At 43.3% G+C, this 17,146-nt stretch overlaps 1 protein-coding gene and 1 pseudogene across 3 annotated transcripts in view; one reads left to right on the forward strand and one right to left on the reverse strand.

Annotated features, from left to right (window-relative positions):
- Positions 1–17,146, reverse strand: part of Atp10d (ATPase phospholipid transporting 10D (putative)) — a 112,234-nt gene that overhangs the window by 17,115 nt on the left and 77,973 nt on the right. For both annotated transcript variants that reach the window (XM_087583785.1, NM_001427806.1), the window contains 6 exon segments: positions 15,689–15,815; positions 13,854–14,038; positions 6,369–6,675; positions 5,115–5,191; positions 4,226–4,351; positions 1,860–2,060 (listed from right to left, as the gene is read on the reverse strand). In XM_087583785.1, coding sequence (XP_087439911.1) covers positions 1,860–2,060; positions 4,226–4,351; positions 5,115–5,191; positions 6,369–6,675; positions 13,854–14,038; positions 15,689–15,815 — 1,023 coding nt within the window.
- Positions 242–1,153, forward strand: LOC108352743 (40S ribosomal protein S2 pseudogene; annotated as a pseudogene). Its single transcript, XR_015637413.1, has one exon. The product of XR_015637413.1 is annotated as a 40S ribosomal protein S2 pseudogene (transcript).

Consider the following 17,146-nt stretch of genomic DNA (forward strand, 5'->3'; position numbering starts at 1 on the left):
TCACCTCAGGATTGCTTCTTGCAGCTGATTAATATATTAATATATTATATAAATTAATATAATAATCCCTAGGCATTAGCCCGCCCTATTGATCAGATTTCCTGCAGATCAGCATAATGATGAACTTTCATGAATTAATGATATTTAGATGAATTAAAGATCTTATAGAATTCCTGATTTGACCTTAGGAAGAAGGTTTTAAGAAATGGCTTTGGCTTCTTCTTCTTCAGGAAAACACCAAATGGCGGATGATGCTGGTGCAGCGGGAGGGCCCGGGGGCCCGGAGGCGCAGGATTAGGAGGCAGCAGTGGCTTCCTCGGAGGATTCGGCAGCGGCCTTAGGGGCCGCGGTCGGCCTCCCGAGGCCGAGGCCACGGGACTCATGGAGGTAAAGCTGAAGACAAGGAGTGGATCCCAGTCACCAAGCTGGGCGGCCTGGTTAAGGACATGAAGATCAAGTGCTTGGAGGAGATCTACCTGTTCTCTCTGCCCATTAAGGAGTCTGAGATTATTGACTTTTTCCTGGGTGCATCTCTAAAGGATGAGGTTCTGAAAATCATGCCAGTGTCGGGCTGGCCAGCGGACCAGGTTCAAGGCCTTTGTCTCTATTGGGGACTACAATGGCCACGTTGGTCTTGGTGTTAAGTGCTCCAAGGAGGTAGCCACTGCCATCCGAGGGGACATCATCCTGGCCAAGCTTTCGTCCCAGTGCGGAGAGGCTACTGGGGGAACAAGATTGGCAAGCCCCACACTGTGCCATGCAAGGTGACAGGCCGCTGTGGCTCTGTGCTGGTGCGTCTCATCCCTGCCGCCAGAGGCACTGGCATTGTCTCTGCTCCTGTGCCCAAGAAGCTACTGATGATGGCCGGTATAGATGACTGCTACACTTCAGCCAGGGGCTGCACTGCCACCCTGGGCAACTTTGCCAAGGCCACCTTTGATGCCATCTCCAAGACCTACAGCTACCTGACCCCTGACCTCTGGAAAGAGACTGTGTTCACCAAGTCTCCTTATCAGGAATTCACTGACCATCTTGTGAAAACCCACACCAGAGTCTCTGTTCAGAGGACCCAGGCTCCAGCTGTGGCTACCACATAAGGGTTTTTATACAAGAAAAATAAATGAATTAAGTCTGTTAAAAAAAAAAAAAGAAATGGCTTTGGTTGTTCTGCTAGAAAGATGTAATAAAGTTAGGATCAAGAATAGAATGTGCCCACTCCTCACAATAGTAAGTAAAGGCTGCATAATAAGAAATATCATAACTACACTCAAAGGAGAAATGGGCTTGGAACAAATTTGTGTTTAAGGAAAAGCATTCAGGTCCAAGGATGAAGCCACAGACGTACGCTATGATAAGACAGGCTGTGTGAAAACTGTTGCTTTGAACTTATAATGAGCATATAGAATGAAACATTGCTTTGAACTTAATATCAACTTCCGTTTGTTACTCCCATTTTATGTAACATTTATTCTCTGAGGTAACTTTCTAAAGAACTTTTGTCTATAAAAAGGCCAGAGAAAAGAAATAAAGGTGATGGTTTGGCTTTGGGGGCTCAGCGCCATCCATCCATCATCCATCCATCCATCCATCCATCCATCCACCCACCCACCCATCCATCCATCCATCCACCCACCCATCCATCCATCCATCCATCCATCCATCCATCCATCCATCCATCCACCCATCCATCCATCCATCCACCCATCCATCCATCCATCCAATGTAGTGGCATAGCCATTCTCCCATGTCACCTGGTGTGTATGTGTCTGTGTGAGTGACTTTTCCTCTATGGTAGTGCTAGCAATAAACCCTTTACCTCATCCCCTGCTCCTGTACAGCAAGAATTAATCAACACTTACCTCGGATCGCTGGCCGCTCTGGTAAAGTTCAGGCAGCTGCAGGAGGGTCTCTGCTGAAACGTCTTTCTCCAAAACTCCATAAATGATGGGGGGGACAGAAGTGAAGAGGAGGTTGAAGAAGATCAGAACCCAATAGTCAGTCATAGATGTTCCTGAAAACCCACAAAAGAACTGGTACCAGAAAAGGAGATTCACATAGGCCTGGGGAGACAAAAAAACACGTCCAGATCTTAAAGACATCAGTACACACTCTGAATGGCTGTCCTACGTGCTGCACTGCTGACTCCCGGACCTTTAGTCTTCCGTGGCTTTGCCCACAGCCACGGATGGAAGAATACAACTTCTCATGTAGTTCTTTAATTTTGTTTTGTTTCTAACGGATATCTCATTAAATTATACACACGCACACACCAGTACTACGTGGTGCTGCTGGCACGATTCTAAATGATTTACAACTAATTCTTTTAGTTTTCGTAACAACTTGGGAATTACTGTTGCTCCCATTTGACAGGTGATGAACTAAACTATTTCTGATTGATTAAAACATATACATGCATTTCTGATTCATCAAAATATATGCATACAAACCTTAGCCTCCATTGCAATGGTGATAGGAGCAGAGGTCAATGCTAAACTTATTAGGGCATCATGGTACCGCTGTGGGAATGGAATTATCGTTTCTATAAAATGGACCACTGGTGGCTTTCCTCAACCCTGAGAAGATGTAGCCAGAAAGGCCTATTACCAAAGCCCAACCACACCCAGTCCCAGATTTCAGACTTCTGGCTCCTAGACTGCAGGAGATTCCCATCGTTATTACTTTGGTACTCCATCATTGCATGCTGAATTATCTAAGCCACTGAGGGGCAAAGCGAATAGGACATTTGCACAAAGCTACCCAGACACTTATGTGCCATGTAAGTGGCAGAGTTGCAGATATGTTCTCTCTAGATGAAGGAGACAAAGGTGAAGACACCTGGCTTGGAGAAGACACGCCACACATGCATTGTTTTCCTACTCCTGCCCAGTTATTTCTTAGTAGTTACGAGGAATGGAGCCAACAGAATGGGCAACATTCAGTGCTAATACTGGACGGTCTCTTCGGAAGAAGCACGGGGGAAATGGCTGCCCTGGAGGTTGGTCTTTCCCCCAGCATTGTATCTTTCATTTTTAATTAAAAGAAGAATCCTTTTATAGTACTGTTTTACATTTTCTGTTTCCATCAATATTATACTTAGGGAAGGGTGGTTATCTTTCGCAATTGCCTTCATGACCTATAACTGCATCCTGAAAAAAAAAAAAACTAACAGTAATGGTTTTCACGTGGTGGCATGCATCAGGATGTTATAGGCTGGGGAAGCACTGACTTTTCTCAGTGTTCCACATCAAAAGAGGTCATAAGAACAACTCTTAAAATGGCCCAGCATCATATCTTAGATAAGGCCAGCACAGCAAAAATCCTACTTTTAAGGACCAAGAGAAAATGTAGTCTAAAGACCATAATGTAATTATAGTCCACCTTGAATAAGCAAATGAATCAACATGAATGTATAAGAAAGAAAACTGAAGTCCAGTATGTTGCTTTATGTCTGTAATCCTAGCACTCAGGATGCTGAAGCAGGAGGATTACTACAAGCTTGAGGTGCTCCTGGACTATGTAGTGAATTCCAGACAACCTAGGACTGGATACTGCCTGAAAAAAAATAATTAAAGAGAAAGAAGGAAGGAAGGGAGGGAGGAAGGAAGGAACATAGGTAAGTATAATTTAAATGGAACACTAAAGATTAGACACCAGGATTTCCAAACAACTTCTGATTATTCCAAGGAATAATTATACCGTGATCACAAAATATCTACCAAGTATTAATAGATTTTTATGGGCTGGGTAGACAATCCTTGCAATTAGATTTTCCTCTCTCACTCTCTTTGATATATTACAGGAGCCATTATTTGGAGCAGTAGGTTTACTTATTTATTTATTTACTCACTTATTTATTTATTTGCCTCCCCAAATATGATTTCATTTTCCCCTGACAACATCACTTTGTAATCCTGTCTGTCACTATCTCTTTTTAGAAAGTCAAAAATTGGAGTCTAAATGAACCCGTCAGGACTTAATGGGATGTAAACGCAGAGGGAGCAGAGTGTGCCGGCAGATGGACAGGCCCAGCAATTTGCTGTCAATAGTTCAAACATACACAGTCCCAGATTATCTCTGGAAAGACATTTAGAACAGCTTCCCGCTGTCCTCCAGACACTAATGAACACAGCAAGTTAGCACCGTGGTACTCCTCTTCATCCCTGAGGCAGCCAGCAGTAGAAGGTTGGACTGAGAGGCGGGTGGCAAATTCTCAGCAGGTACATACCACATTCTTGTAGAAAAAATAGAGAATCATGTTGGAGAGCCGTGTGTAACACCAGTGCCCGTGCACGAGAAGCAGCTTGCTGAGATGTCTGAACTGGGAAATGGCAAAGTCACTGGCCATCACAGCCTGCAGAGGAGACAGGAAGGGAGGACTGGGCAAAGGAACATGCTAGAACGCACACAGTCTAGCAGGTGTAGCCTGAGCAGCAGTAAACCCCAAATCAGTTCACTTACCTTACAAGCAGATTTAGAAAGAGAGACAACACATATGTTCATACACACATACATACATATACACATGCATACATATACACATGCACACACAGAGAGAGACAGACAGACACATCTTCCTCATCCTTACTCTCTCATGTCTCCTTTCCTTTCCCTTTCCCCACCCCAGTCCTCTACATTTTTCATGTCGTGTATTCAAATAGGAGTAGATACTTTTCAGTGAGAATTTAAGCAAAGCCATCACATGCCTACAGAGTGAGATCTTGCAGTGTATATGAGCTTTGTAAAAAGAGAACTCGGGGCTGGAGAGATGGTTCAGAGGTTAAGAGCACTGACTGCTCTTCCAGAGGTCCTGAGTTCAATTTTCAGCAACCACATGGTGGCTCACAACCATCTGTAATGGGATCCGATGCCCTCTTCTGGTGTGTACATGAAATAAACAAATAAATCTTTTTTAAAAAAGGGAGAGAGAACTCATGAACACAGCAGAGACTAGCCAGAACAACCTAATAGTCACAAGTGACCAATGGTGAACTGGGAGAAGGTCCTGCCTTCCTCAGTCCCTACACCATAGCTTCACTGCCCCACTACAATTATATCATGAAGAAGGTTTTCTTCTGTAGGTAGATTATGGTCGTGGTACTTGGGTGTGTACTCACCTGCATGCCTTCTTGACCTGAAACACCGATCCCAATGTCGGCCACTTGTATCATGCTAACATCATTGGCACCATCACCTTCAAGAGGTAGAAGAAAACATGAGACACATGAGAGGACTAAAATTCAAACAGGAAACCTAGCGCTATTCAAGTGAACAAATTGGTCCTATGAGCTTTAGCCCATGTCCCAGAGTTACTTGAACAGTCTCTAAGCTACATACTAACATTCTTCTCCTTTGAAAACTCTGAGCCTGCCCCCCACAGTTCAAATCATGCTCAGCACCAAAGTCTCCATATTCTTACTGGGACGGCCCATCAAGCACCATTTAAGGCATGTCGCCATTTTGGAAACCCAAAGTCCCCAAGTCCACATTTGTCCAATGAAAATTATGGCCAGGCTGATCACAGCAATACCCCAGTGCCAGGTCCCAACTTCTGTCTTAGGCTTTTACGTCTGCCCACTTTTAGATTCCAAAGCTACCCAGCATGCCCCATCCTCTCTACCACATGGTTTTACAGTGGTGACCAAAGACACTAGTCTCCTTCAACACCAGAAGCCACTTGCAGATATGACACTACAGAGGGATGGCCCCTCTGCCATTTCTGTTGTCTTTACTCACGCGCAGCGGAAGCAGCTGCCACTGCTCGGAGAACTGAATTTAAAATCTTTTCCCTATTTTTCTCAATAGCATTTGTTAACTGATAGTTGCCATATTTACATTTAGCTGCTCATTCATTTGTGCTAGCTCTATGCACTATAAGAAAGGTATCAGTTACAGATATTGCCTAAGGGGTAGGGGGAAGGCTGTCACAGACATGTCACTCAAATATATGCATTGAATGGATAACTGTTTTGTATAACTAAATTTAACTTTCCTGAAGGAAGAACGCCTGAGGTTTTCAGTTCCATGGTTCGATACTGAACTCTAGGTAATTAAGTTAATTTGGGGTCTAAGATATAACCAACAGAATATTATCACACTGTTCTCTGTGCCCCTTGCCTAACATCAGGTTCACAGTAAAAATCAGAGAGGCAGGAAGGGAGTAAAGTAGTACAGACAGAGATAGAGGGGAGGAAAGAAAGTGCATCTGGAAAAGAAAATACAGAATTATAAGGAGATGGATGGATGGATGGATGGATGGATGGATGGATGGATATATTCAGTATATTATATACAGAAGGAAGGAGAGACAAAGGATCAGCCCCTGGGACATACAAAGGAGACAGGGTCCCCACCCTCCTACCTCCACTCACCAATGGCCAGGGTCATCACATGGAGATGGTTTCGAACCAATTTCACCACCTCACTTTTTTGAAGGGGGGTGGCTCGGCAGCAGATCACAGCTTGGCACCATGCAGTGAGCTCAAGGAACTGCTTTCGCAGACTCTCCTGTAGGGCAAACTCCAGGGTCTTCCCAGTGATAACAAGTCCCGCACGTCCTGGGACCTGAGGGTCAGGAGGCTGAGGAAAGTTCTTTCTCGGTGATGCCAGCTCAGGAGACACTTGAGTCCTCTTCTGAAGTTCTTCCAAAATTGCACTCATCAGCATCCCACAGGCATCCTTGAATAAAGAGGAAGAGGCTATTAGCCTCAGGGCACCACTGGAGAGCTGGCTCAATTTTTCATTCTCCTTCTCTAGCAATTGCTGGATCACGGCTGCTTTGGGTAGTGAACCATAAGCTACTGTCAAAGAGACCACTTCATATCTTTTCAGTTTTGCAGCGCTCTCATGGGCTTCTGTGGACTTGAGGCCAGGTAAGATGGGGGCACCACAGACATAATTTTTACAGCTTAAAAAGCCTACATTGGATGCAAAATTCCATCGTATCAGCTGTCTTCCCCAGAAATGGACCTGGAGAAATGGACCTGGAGAATCCTCAGGTCTCGCGCCACCCACTATGAGCTGTTTGGCATTAAGCAAACACATCATCTCCCTTATCTGCAAAAGGCACACTTGCCTCCATCCCAACACTGTTGTGAAGACCAACTGAGACATGCAGATGTTTAAGGCACTGACTAAAGCTTGCATCTTCTTTTTATTTGATACATTGATCCTCTCAGACGCATTTGCTGAGGAAGCGTATGAGAAAATATTCTGGGCTTGGGACGCCTGTCTTCAGGGAGCTTCTACTATGGTCAGGATGGTCTTAGTGGAGTTTATCACATCAGCTTTGTATGCGTGTGCACTCCACCTGACACAGGAAATGCTATAAAGGCAGTCATCCCTTCTAATCTGTTTGGGTTTGGTTGTTGTTGTTTCAGAGTCTGTAGCTCTGGCCTAACAAATGCTAAGCTTGTACTCTGAAGGAGCTGCAGCCTCAGTTCCCTAACTCACTTTTAATCCCTGTGATGAAGAAAGGGGGGGGAAAGGCACTTCCTGGCTCATCTGTGCAGAGCGTTTCCTGCTCTTGCAGAGGATCAGAGTTCAGCTCCCAGCACTCACTAGAGCAGCAGTTCTTAACCTGTGAGTCATGACCCCCTGGGGGATCTAAGGACCCTTTCATAAGGGCGGCCTAAGACCATCAGAAAACAGACATTGTAAATTACAATTCATAAAAGTAGCAAAATTACAGTTATAAAGAGGCAATTAAAGTAAGTTTATGGTTGGGGTTGCAGCCTTAGTAAGGTTGAGAACCACTGCTCTAGAAGCTCACAAACACTGGTAACTGAGGTTTCAGTGGGATCCAACGTGCTCTTCTGAATTCTGGGGGCACTCTAGATTCTGCGCTCACACATGCGTAAACCCATGCCCTCGCAAACACGCACGGGTACTCAACTTCAAATATTTGCTGAGCACACTCTATTCACAAAGACTAACTAACCATAAACTTACTCAAAAAGTACTGCATTGAATGTCCACTAAGTCTAGGTCTCAGATCTAGAACTGGGAGACTGAAACTCATCTTGAAATAATTTATTGATGTAAGTTCATGAGTGACTTTTCTTAAAAAAAACTTTTAAGTGCTAATTTACCAAGCATTTCCTAACCCACAATAAAATACAAGGGACAAAGAAAAGGTGGGAACAGATACAAAATCATGATGCAACAGACTTAATGGCCATACTATGAATAATCATCGCGAATGAGTTTGCACGGGGCTGGACCCTTTAAGAGGTGGAGCCCTGTGGATGGTCATGGAGGTATGACCGTCCTCGTGAAGGAATGGGTGCTGGCCTTTCACAAGGAGTTAGTCTACTAGGAACAGACTAGTTCCTCCAGGAACAGACAAGGAAAGAGGCTAGCCTGGCCCTGCCTTACCCTTGTGCTTCCCCTCCTCCCAACTGAGCTTTCTACCACTCACCATTGGTGCACATAGCCCCATGGGATGCCCTCCACCATGGGACACCCACCAGAAGCTATAGCTCGCACCATGCTTATGAGCCTTCAATCTGTGGGCTACAAAGAACTCCTTATCTTCTGTACAGTACTCAGCTCACAGAGTCTGTTACAGCCTCAAAATAGGCAGCCTACATCCAGCTATGAAATGGAGCTACCCAACTACCTTAACCTTAGAACGAACTTGAGCCTACGTACCCCTAAAGCCATGAAGGAAAAGTCACATGTGCCTATTGTAGACACAAAATAAAACAGGGAAACTATTTATACAAATGTTTCTGAGTTTGATGAAATTAATATGGCATAATTTAGAAATCAGAGTACTTAATAGCCTTGAAAGTCAAACTATTCCATAAGAGGTGATGTTTATAGTGGAACATGTATATTAATATAAAATTCCTGGAAGCACTGACATTATGGTAGAGTTTACAGTCTAGATAGATAGTCTTCATAATATAGTCGTGAATCACTTGTAGCTTTATGAGTACACAAAGATGCTGACCTTTTTAGCAGTATGCACACACGTGTATACACATGCACACACATACATTCACATACACACACATACATATAGTCTTGATTATTTATCAATTCTAGAATTGTGAGTTCAGGTACTTGTTACCATTTATTTTTAATCTATACTCTCAGGATTTTGGAGCCCTATACTGCCAGGAAAAGTGATATCTGGGTCACATGATATTTCCACCAACTGTAGGAAGTAGTTGTTTATATATAATCTATCAATCACAATATAACATAGAAATATCTTAAAGTAGGAGATAACAACTTCAATGTTTGTTGTTACTTAACACGATAAGAAATCACCATATTTTGGTGTCTCTATCTATAAAACGAGTTAATATGTACTTGTCATAATTGTTCAATGAGATCATGCATGGAACGTCTTTTAGAGCTTCTAATAAAGACTGTAAATACTAGGTTATTTTTTCAGAAGAAAAAATGTTATAAGCACATAACTTAAACTGAACAATCCTGAGCTGGCTCTGTATGTCTGAACAACCAATGTTAGGATTTGATAACATGAATAGTAAAGAAAAAAACCTTCCTATGGATGGAAGTGATGAAGGCTTCTAAGTGGATAAAGTTATGCCCACAGTGGAGTTCATAGAAATTTGTAAAGTTACCACACATGACTTTAGATATCTCAGAACCCACACAGGACAGCTTGGGCTTTGTGATACGAGTCTTTTTGGCTTTTAGGGACTCCTGAAGAATGGAGACTAGGAAAGGGATATTAAAAGAGTAGTTACTGAACCAAGACTCACGAAATGAAAATTAAACTATCTCTATTGTCTTGAGCTGCATAGAAAATTCACACATAGGAAGTTATCAGTAGCAACTAACATCAACTAGATATGCACTAATTACTTCTTGAACTGGTAGTTTTAAATGTCTTCCAACATAAATTGTGAGTGCATGTGTGTGTGTGTGTGTGTGTGTGTGTGTGTATTCGTGATAATTTTAACCAATCAATAAAGATCTGATTCAATAAATAAAAATATATTTACTGTGCTTCTAAAAACAAAATCTAGAAGAAAGGGTTTTATATGTTTTTGTTTTGGTTTTCCCTGGAGTTATCTGTATTTTGATACACTGCCCCAAGGATGGTTGCCTAGTCATGTACTCAGGACTCAGGTGACTTCACCAGAACCTTCTCCCCCATTTAATTTGTAAAATACAGGTGAGGCAGGTACAGGATAAAAGGAGGCCTGTCATTGGAGGAGAAGGAAGGATGGACAGGAGAGAAGTTTGAAGGAAGAGGAGGAGACTAGGAGAAGCCGCGACAAAGAGAACGTGGAGGCTGATGTTAAGATTCCGCTCTGTGTATTTACAAGTTGTTATGAATGTTCTTGAGGGATGGATGTGAACCGGGCTTTGTACGTTTAGGTGGCCATTTATATCTTATCAACTGGATCAAAGGTTATTGTGTTGTGTGTCCTTTCGTGTATCAATTTAAGTGTAAGAAAGTGTGGAGCGGCTAGAGACACTGGACCGCTGCAGAACTGGGATGTGTGTTTCTGGCATGGAAACCTGCCTTGGGAACTAGATAGGTAGAGAGACTGCTGCCAGGCTCAGAGAGAGTCCTTCGGCAGTGTGATATGGGATAGAGCAAAGCAGGTGAGACACTTTGCTGACTGAGACTTGAGATGTCTAGCAGATATCTTGGGGCACTGTGATGTAGACCTAGTGGGGATGAAAGATACTCATTTATTTTATATATACTTTACAACAACATGTTTTTGTCATAAAGAAATGAGAAATGAGTTTAGAGGTAGTGGTGCAGGCTTTAATCTCAGGACTCCGGAGTCAGAGGCAGGTGGATCTCCATGAGTTTGAGGCCAGCTTAATCTACAGAGCTAGTTCCAGGACAGTCAGGGCTACACAGAGAAACCCTGTCTCCCTGTCTCAAAACCAAACCAAACCAAGCCAAACCAAACCAAACCAAACCAAACCAAACCACCACCACCACCACCACCACCACCAACAACAACAACAACAACCACAAAAGACTGTGATGAAAATAAGGAGGTTAATTTGTTAAATCTAATTTAGACATTACAGGTCTACAGCTGGATTGAAACATCACATAACATCATACTAACATAATTTTTATTTCCATGTATCTGCTAAAAATAAGTTTTGTTGAGCTGGAGAGATGACTCGGTCGGCAAAGTATTTGCAAGTGTGAGGACCTGAGTTTAACGTCCAGAAGCCCTTGGGGAAGGCTGAGCATGGTGGTACTGCTGGCAAACCCAGCAACTGGGAGGCAGACAGCAGACACAGATGGAAACAGGCAGATCCTTGGAGCTTGCTGGCAGACCTCTGTAGTCCAATCAGCAAGCCCCAAGGCAATAGGAGACCCTGATTCAAATGAACAAACAAACAAAAAGACAAAGAGACAGACAAAAATAAAAATTAAAAAAAAATAGCCCCTGAGGAACAAGACCAGAAATCGACCTCTGGCTTTTACATGTACATGTACACTCATATATACACATACACACACATACACACACACACACACACACACACACCAGACACACATATACACACACATACAGACATACACACATACAGACACATACACACACATATACATACACACACATAAATATACACATACATACAGATACATACACACATGCATACACATACATACACACACACAGACACATACACACATGCACACACATACACACACATACAGGCACACACACTCACATATAGACACATACATACATGCACACATACATACACACATTCAGATACACACACAGATATAGACATAAATAATACACACTCATACAAACATACACACACAGAGACACCAACATACACACATACACAGACATAAATATACACACACATACACCTACACACAGATTTATTTAAATCTTTTAAAGGGAAACCGGTGCAGAATGTCAGAAGCTTAACGGCATGCCAGGTAGTGCACTAGCTGACTGACTGACTTGCATTCATTATTTCCTAGAAACAAAATACTCTGCTTCACTCTTGGTAGCATTGATATTTGAACTAAAAAAAAAATATTTTTTTGTGTGTGGTGCTGCTCTGGGAGGTACAAGACACTTGGCAGTTATCACTGGTCTTTGATAACTACAGACCAATAGCACCCATCCTACCCCAAGTGTGCCAGTCAAAACATCTCCACATCTTGCCAAATGTCCCCTTTGAAGCAAAGCTCCCTTTGGATGCACTGAGTGATTGACACACCCGACCTGAGCGATGCTGTGCCTGCTTCTCATGATGACACAGATCACCATGTCTGTTCTCACAGACACAGGGAGCACTTCCCCTGACAAATGCATGGGGCCCTACATCTGAGAAGCATGCAACGTTATGCTTGGCTTCCCATGTATGCAGACTGGGAGCCATCTGGAGGGATCCCTGACTGGTCAGTAGGCTCTCTCTTAGCTTTTCTAAAAGGTTTCCACATTGTTTGAATGTTTAATAATGGCCATGAGCTACAATCTCAAGATAAAAGTTTTGAATGTCTAAAAAGTTCTAAGTCAAATTAAGAGCACCAATAGTTAATACCTTCCCTTCATTTTTGTTTGTTTATGCATTTGGTGTGTGTTTGTCTACTGGCATACCCCTTTTGTGGTATGTGTGTGGTCAAGTTGGTTCCAGGAATCGAACCCAGGTCCCAGGCTTGGCGGTAGCATTTCCGCAGCACTGATTATTTCTCTGTTTTTCATTTTATGCTTGCCATTCTCTCTATAGGGGCTGAGACATCTACAGCACTTTTAGGTGCTGCTGGCATTGCCAACCATCTGAAGAGGAAGGTGGTCTTTCCGCTGAAACCCTTCACTAAACTAACGCTGGGAGAAGGCATTTCCTCATTTTAACTACCTCTGGGCACGGGTGTTACCGTCTGTGACAGGCAAGGAAGAAGAGGCCACGTGGGGCAGGTAACTCCCCAAGGACAGATACTTGGTCAGTAGTGGTAAATATTTCATATGTCACTCAAGCCACATCCACTTGAGTCACTGAAATGATCCTGCACCTTAATGGCACTGCCCGTTAGAAGTATGGCCATAAAACAGCACCCAGTCAGTGTTAAATAAGGACAACTCTCTCTCCTCGAAACATATCACGGAGCTGAGTAGCAACCAGGGTTGAACCATAAAACCACTAGCTAGCCAAAGGTGACAGCCTGTGACACTGGCTCAGAACCTGATCCTGCAAGGTGGCTACTGAAGACATCATGAAGTCAGGCCACGGTGACAGAATCATGTTACTGCCTGACTTTCACAACAGTATGCACACGTCTGGGACACAGCATGTCACTCCTCTAGGAGCCTTCTACCTACGTAACTTTTTCAAATGTCTGTCCTGGTGCCTAACATTGGGGGTGGGGGTGGGGAGGTGGTTCAAAATCTTTTCAAGTCCTGCTTTAACACCTCCATCCATCCCCTTTATTTCTACAAATGCTGGGAGCACCACCTAAATTCACCACTAGAGGGCAGGGTTGTGCCGAGAGCCTAATTTTAAAATTTATCATTAAAAATATCTAGTTACTAACAGAAACTACTACTTCCCTTCAACTTGAAAGGGAAGTAAGTTCCAGTCTCAGGATTTTACATGTATTCTCATTTTTGTTCTGTTTTGACAAATCCCTGCTTGTGCAGTAGGGTGTGCAAAATAAGAAAAGGGAGTTTCTTTTAATGCTTGGATTCATTCATGATGCCTCTGAGTCGGGCTTTTAGAAAAATTGTGGCATCCTCCCAAAGACAAGCAAGGTCATTCAGCAGCATAACAGCAAGAAGCTACAGATGGTTGGCTTTCCCTTTTCCTTACACCCGTCCATCTCTTAATGCCCTACGGAGTTGAGAAGACTGGCTCAGTCTCATCGAGCATACTTCACTCTGCGTATTGAGGATAAAGAGCTTGTCATCTGGCTCCAGGAGTTTGCATGCATAAGCTATGTTGACGGCTGTCTCCTGCTTGTCCCCTGTCAGCATCCAGATCTTGATGCCAGCTTTGTGAAGGGCTTCTATAGACTCGGGGACCCCCTCCTGCAGACGATCTTCAATGCCAGTAGCACCTGAAAAGCAGTCGAAATGAAAAACAAGGTTTCCTAGAAGCCAGAGCCAGAGAGAACTCACTTGGCCATCAAATGAATCCTCTCCGTGGGCCATTCATTTCTGACCTACGTAAACTGCGGACAAGACATAAAATACAAAGAACCATGGGATTTATCAAACACACATTCTCCTTCTGGCTAGTGTTCATATCAACAAATTCAAAAGCTGATTCAAGTCTTGAGCTGAATTTTACCATTCTATGAAACTCCCAGGGTTAAAGGCAAGCTCTTAAAGAACACTTGGCCATAGGATACTATGCCCATTCGGGGTGCTCTTTCATAGTGTCAGTCCATGATGTCCTTTTCTGGAACAAGTGGATAGAACCAGATGTGCTTCAGAACCCAAGTTTTCCCACCGGTCATGTGGTGATATATCTTCTATTTTGTAATACCCATTAGTCACGCATATTTATATGTCCATAGAAAAGCTTGCACATTTTCATGCTAATTTGGGTATTAATGCTAAAAATAGCGCCACCTCAAATCAGGTTTGACTTTGCTGCCAAATGAGTTTTGGCACTAAGCCCACAGGGGCTCTGCTTCGGAAATGCAGGTAAAGAAGCATGCATGTGAGCTGCTTACACTGTCATAAGGAAATGATCGGTATTTAAAGGATTGTTTTCCCCCTAAGATGAGGAACGGAACTCAGAGGCAGCTCTCTTGGTGTGATAATGAGGCTTCCATCAGAATCCTCACCTCCGTGCTCCAAGGCATGGCTTCTGAACTTGCCAGCTCCTCACCATTCCTCTGGGGGCTTTCAGAAATTCCAGTGCCATGGTCACGCACTAGACCCACAGCCCTGGAATTCCTGGGGACATGGTTCTGGCATGAGGACAGTTTAGAGTTCTGTGAGTAATTCCGAGGTGCCGATCAGCCTGACTCGAGGAGTGTTGGCTGTGTTTGTGTAGTTTAGATTAGAATCAGGAGAGAGGAGATGATCACTTGCGGGTGCAGAAGAAAGGACATGGCCCTATACTTGGGAACACTGGAGTTTCTTGCTTTTTAGTTAATGTCTAAGTCTTTCAGCATGATCAAGATACTGCATGACTCTGTGATCTACTTCTTCTAAATAAGATGTATGTTTGTTATAAAGATTTAAGAACAACACAAATTTAAGGCTTTCTCCAATTCTTTGCAACACAGTTGCAAAATCCTTCTCTTGGACCAGGGTGTTTGTTTGACTCTGTATCAGGCCTTGGGTGTTTCAGTTTTACATCTTCCCAAGAATGCCCACTCTGTTCCCACTACAGAGGAACTCTAGTTCACTGAAGAGGAACTAGGATCTGAATGCACTTGAATGTGGGAAGAGGTCAGAATGGACAGAGAGGGAGAACCAAATACGCTTAATAGATGGCTAGCTGGGTGCTGGTGACACTTGCCTTGAATCCCAGCCCTCGGGGGCAGAGGCAGGTGGATCTCTGTGAGTTTGCCGCCAACCTGGTCTACATAGCTAGTTATAGAATAGTCAAACCCTATCTCAAACCAAAACAACAATAAAATAAAGTAAAGGTAATTGAGTTTAAAAAAACATCAAAGTGGCCAAAAGGGACAGAAAAATAATGGATTTAGAGACAAATTCTCTGCTCAGACAATACAGCACAATTTACCTACCAAGTAATGTGAGTTTGTTCTCTAGCCTCATGGCAGATTCAACTAGCAATTCTTCCCTGTTGTCGATGCTGGTTTCTGCTAGAAAGTGATTCCTCAACCACTCTGCGTATTCCGTGTCACTCATGACCTAAGAGAGGAAGAAAAGAGGCTAGAAGTCTGGCCATTTAACTTTGCAATACCCTACCAGGACATGCAACAACTTCATTTCTAGATTTCACCCTATGGGCACAATTGTTTTTGATCCATACTCCTTCACTTCACGGACGCAGGACCCCCAAACTCTGATCACGTGGATATGACCCTGCTGATAGACAGACACCACAGCTTAGTATCTCTGGGAACTTTTAAGCATTATCTTTGGTGAAAGTGAGTTCACCTATTAAACCAGGACAGAAGGTGGAATAGCCAGTTAAATCTGGGAGCACTCTAATGATGCAGCCAAGACAATTCCCTTAGGAATGTTTGCTTGGCCACAGCCAACAGCACTCCAGATGCCTTCTGAAGATTAACTCCTAAGGTGAAGCTTCAGAAAAGGTAACAAGAAAGTCGCCATATTAAAAAACACAGGAAGGCCAACATTCTAACAAAACTTATAAACACAACTCCTGGAGAAGGAGCCAATGTCTTCCTGTCTTTCATTGTCATATCAGATGAATCTGTATTTCAGGTCTTAAAACCAGGGTCGAATGGAGGAAGCTAAGCAATTCTTCTCTTATACACTCATTTTTGCCTGCAGTAATTTGATTTGGGAAAACAAAACATCTATTGGAATACATTCAAGTGAAAAGCCAGAGGTGGTTCGACCTTGAATCCCCCGAGCTTCCTACAATTGTATCAAAGAGGCATTTGATCCTTTCTGGTTGACTGGGCTCTTGGAAGTCCACAACAGAGCCAGCCCCACTTTGCCTTCCACAATAATTAATAACTATAACAGGGGTGGTCAGGGACAGGTGTTGGCAATAACAGCCCCCAAAGCCCTTCTGGGGCTCTGATTATTTCTTGCTACTTAACTTTTCGTTTAGAAAGGACCTATCATGCAGCAAGACTGTTTTTCTCCATAAAGAATAATCAAAAGTGGCTTAAAAATAATTTGGTAAATTTACTTGGATTGAAGGATCAGTTTACAGGCACATAAGAAAACAGGCCAAGGGGTTGGGGATTTAGCTCAGTGGTTAGAGCGCTTGCCTAGGAAGCGCAAGGCCCTGGGTTCGGTCCCCAGCTCCGGGGAAAAAAAAAAAGAAAACAGGCCAAGGCTGGAGAGATGGCTCAGCGGTTAAGAGCACTGACTGCTCTTCCAGAGGTCCTGAGTTCAATTCCCAGAACCATCTGTAATGAGATCTGGTGCCCTCTTCTGGTGTGTCTGAAGGCAGCTACAGTGTACTCATATATAATAATAAATACATCTTTTAAAACAAGGAAAAAAAGAAAAGAAAAAGGAAGCAGGCCAAACAAATTTTC

The sequence above is a fragment of the Rattus norvegicus genome, chromosome 14 (assembly GCF_021556685.1).
Source record: "Rattus norvegicus strain SHRSP/BbbUtx chromosome 14, alternate assembly SHRSP_T2T, whole genome shotgun sequence".
NCBI classification, from domain to species: Eukaryota; Metazoa; Chordata; class Mammalia; order Rodentia; family Muridae; genus Rattus; species Rattus norvegicus.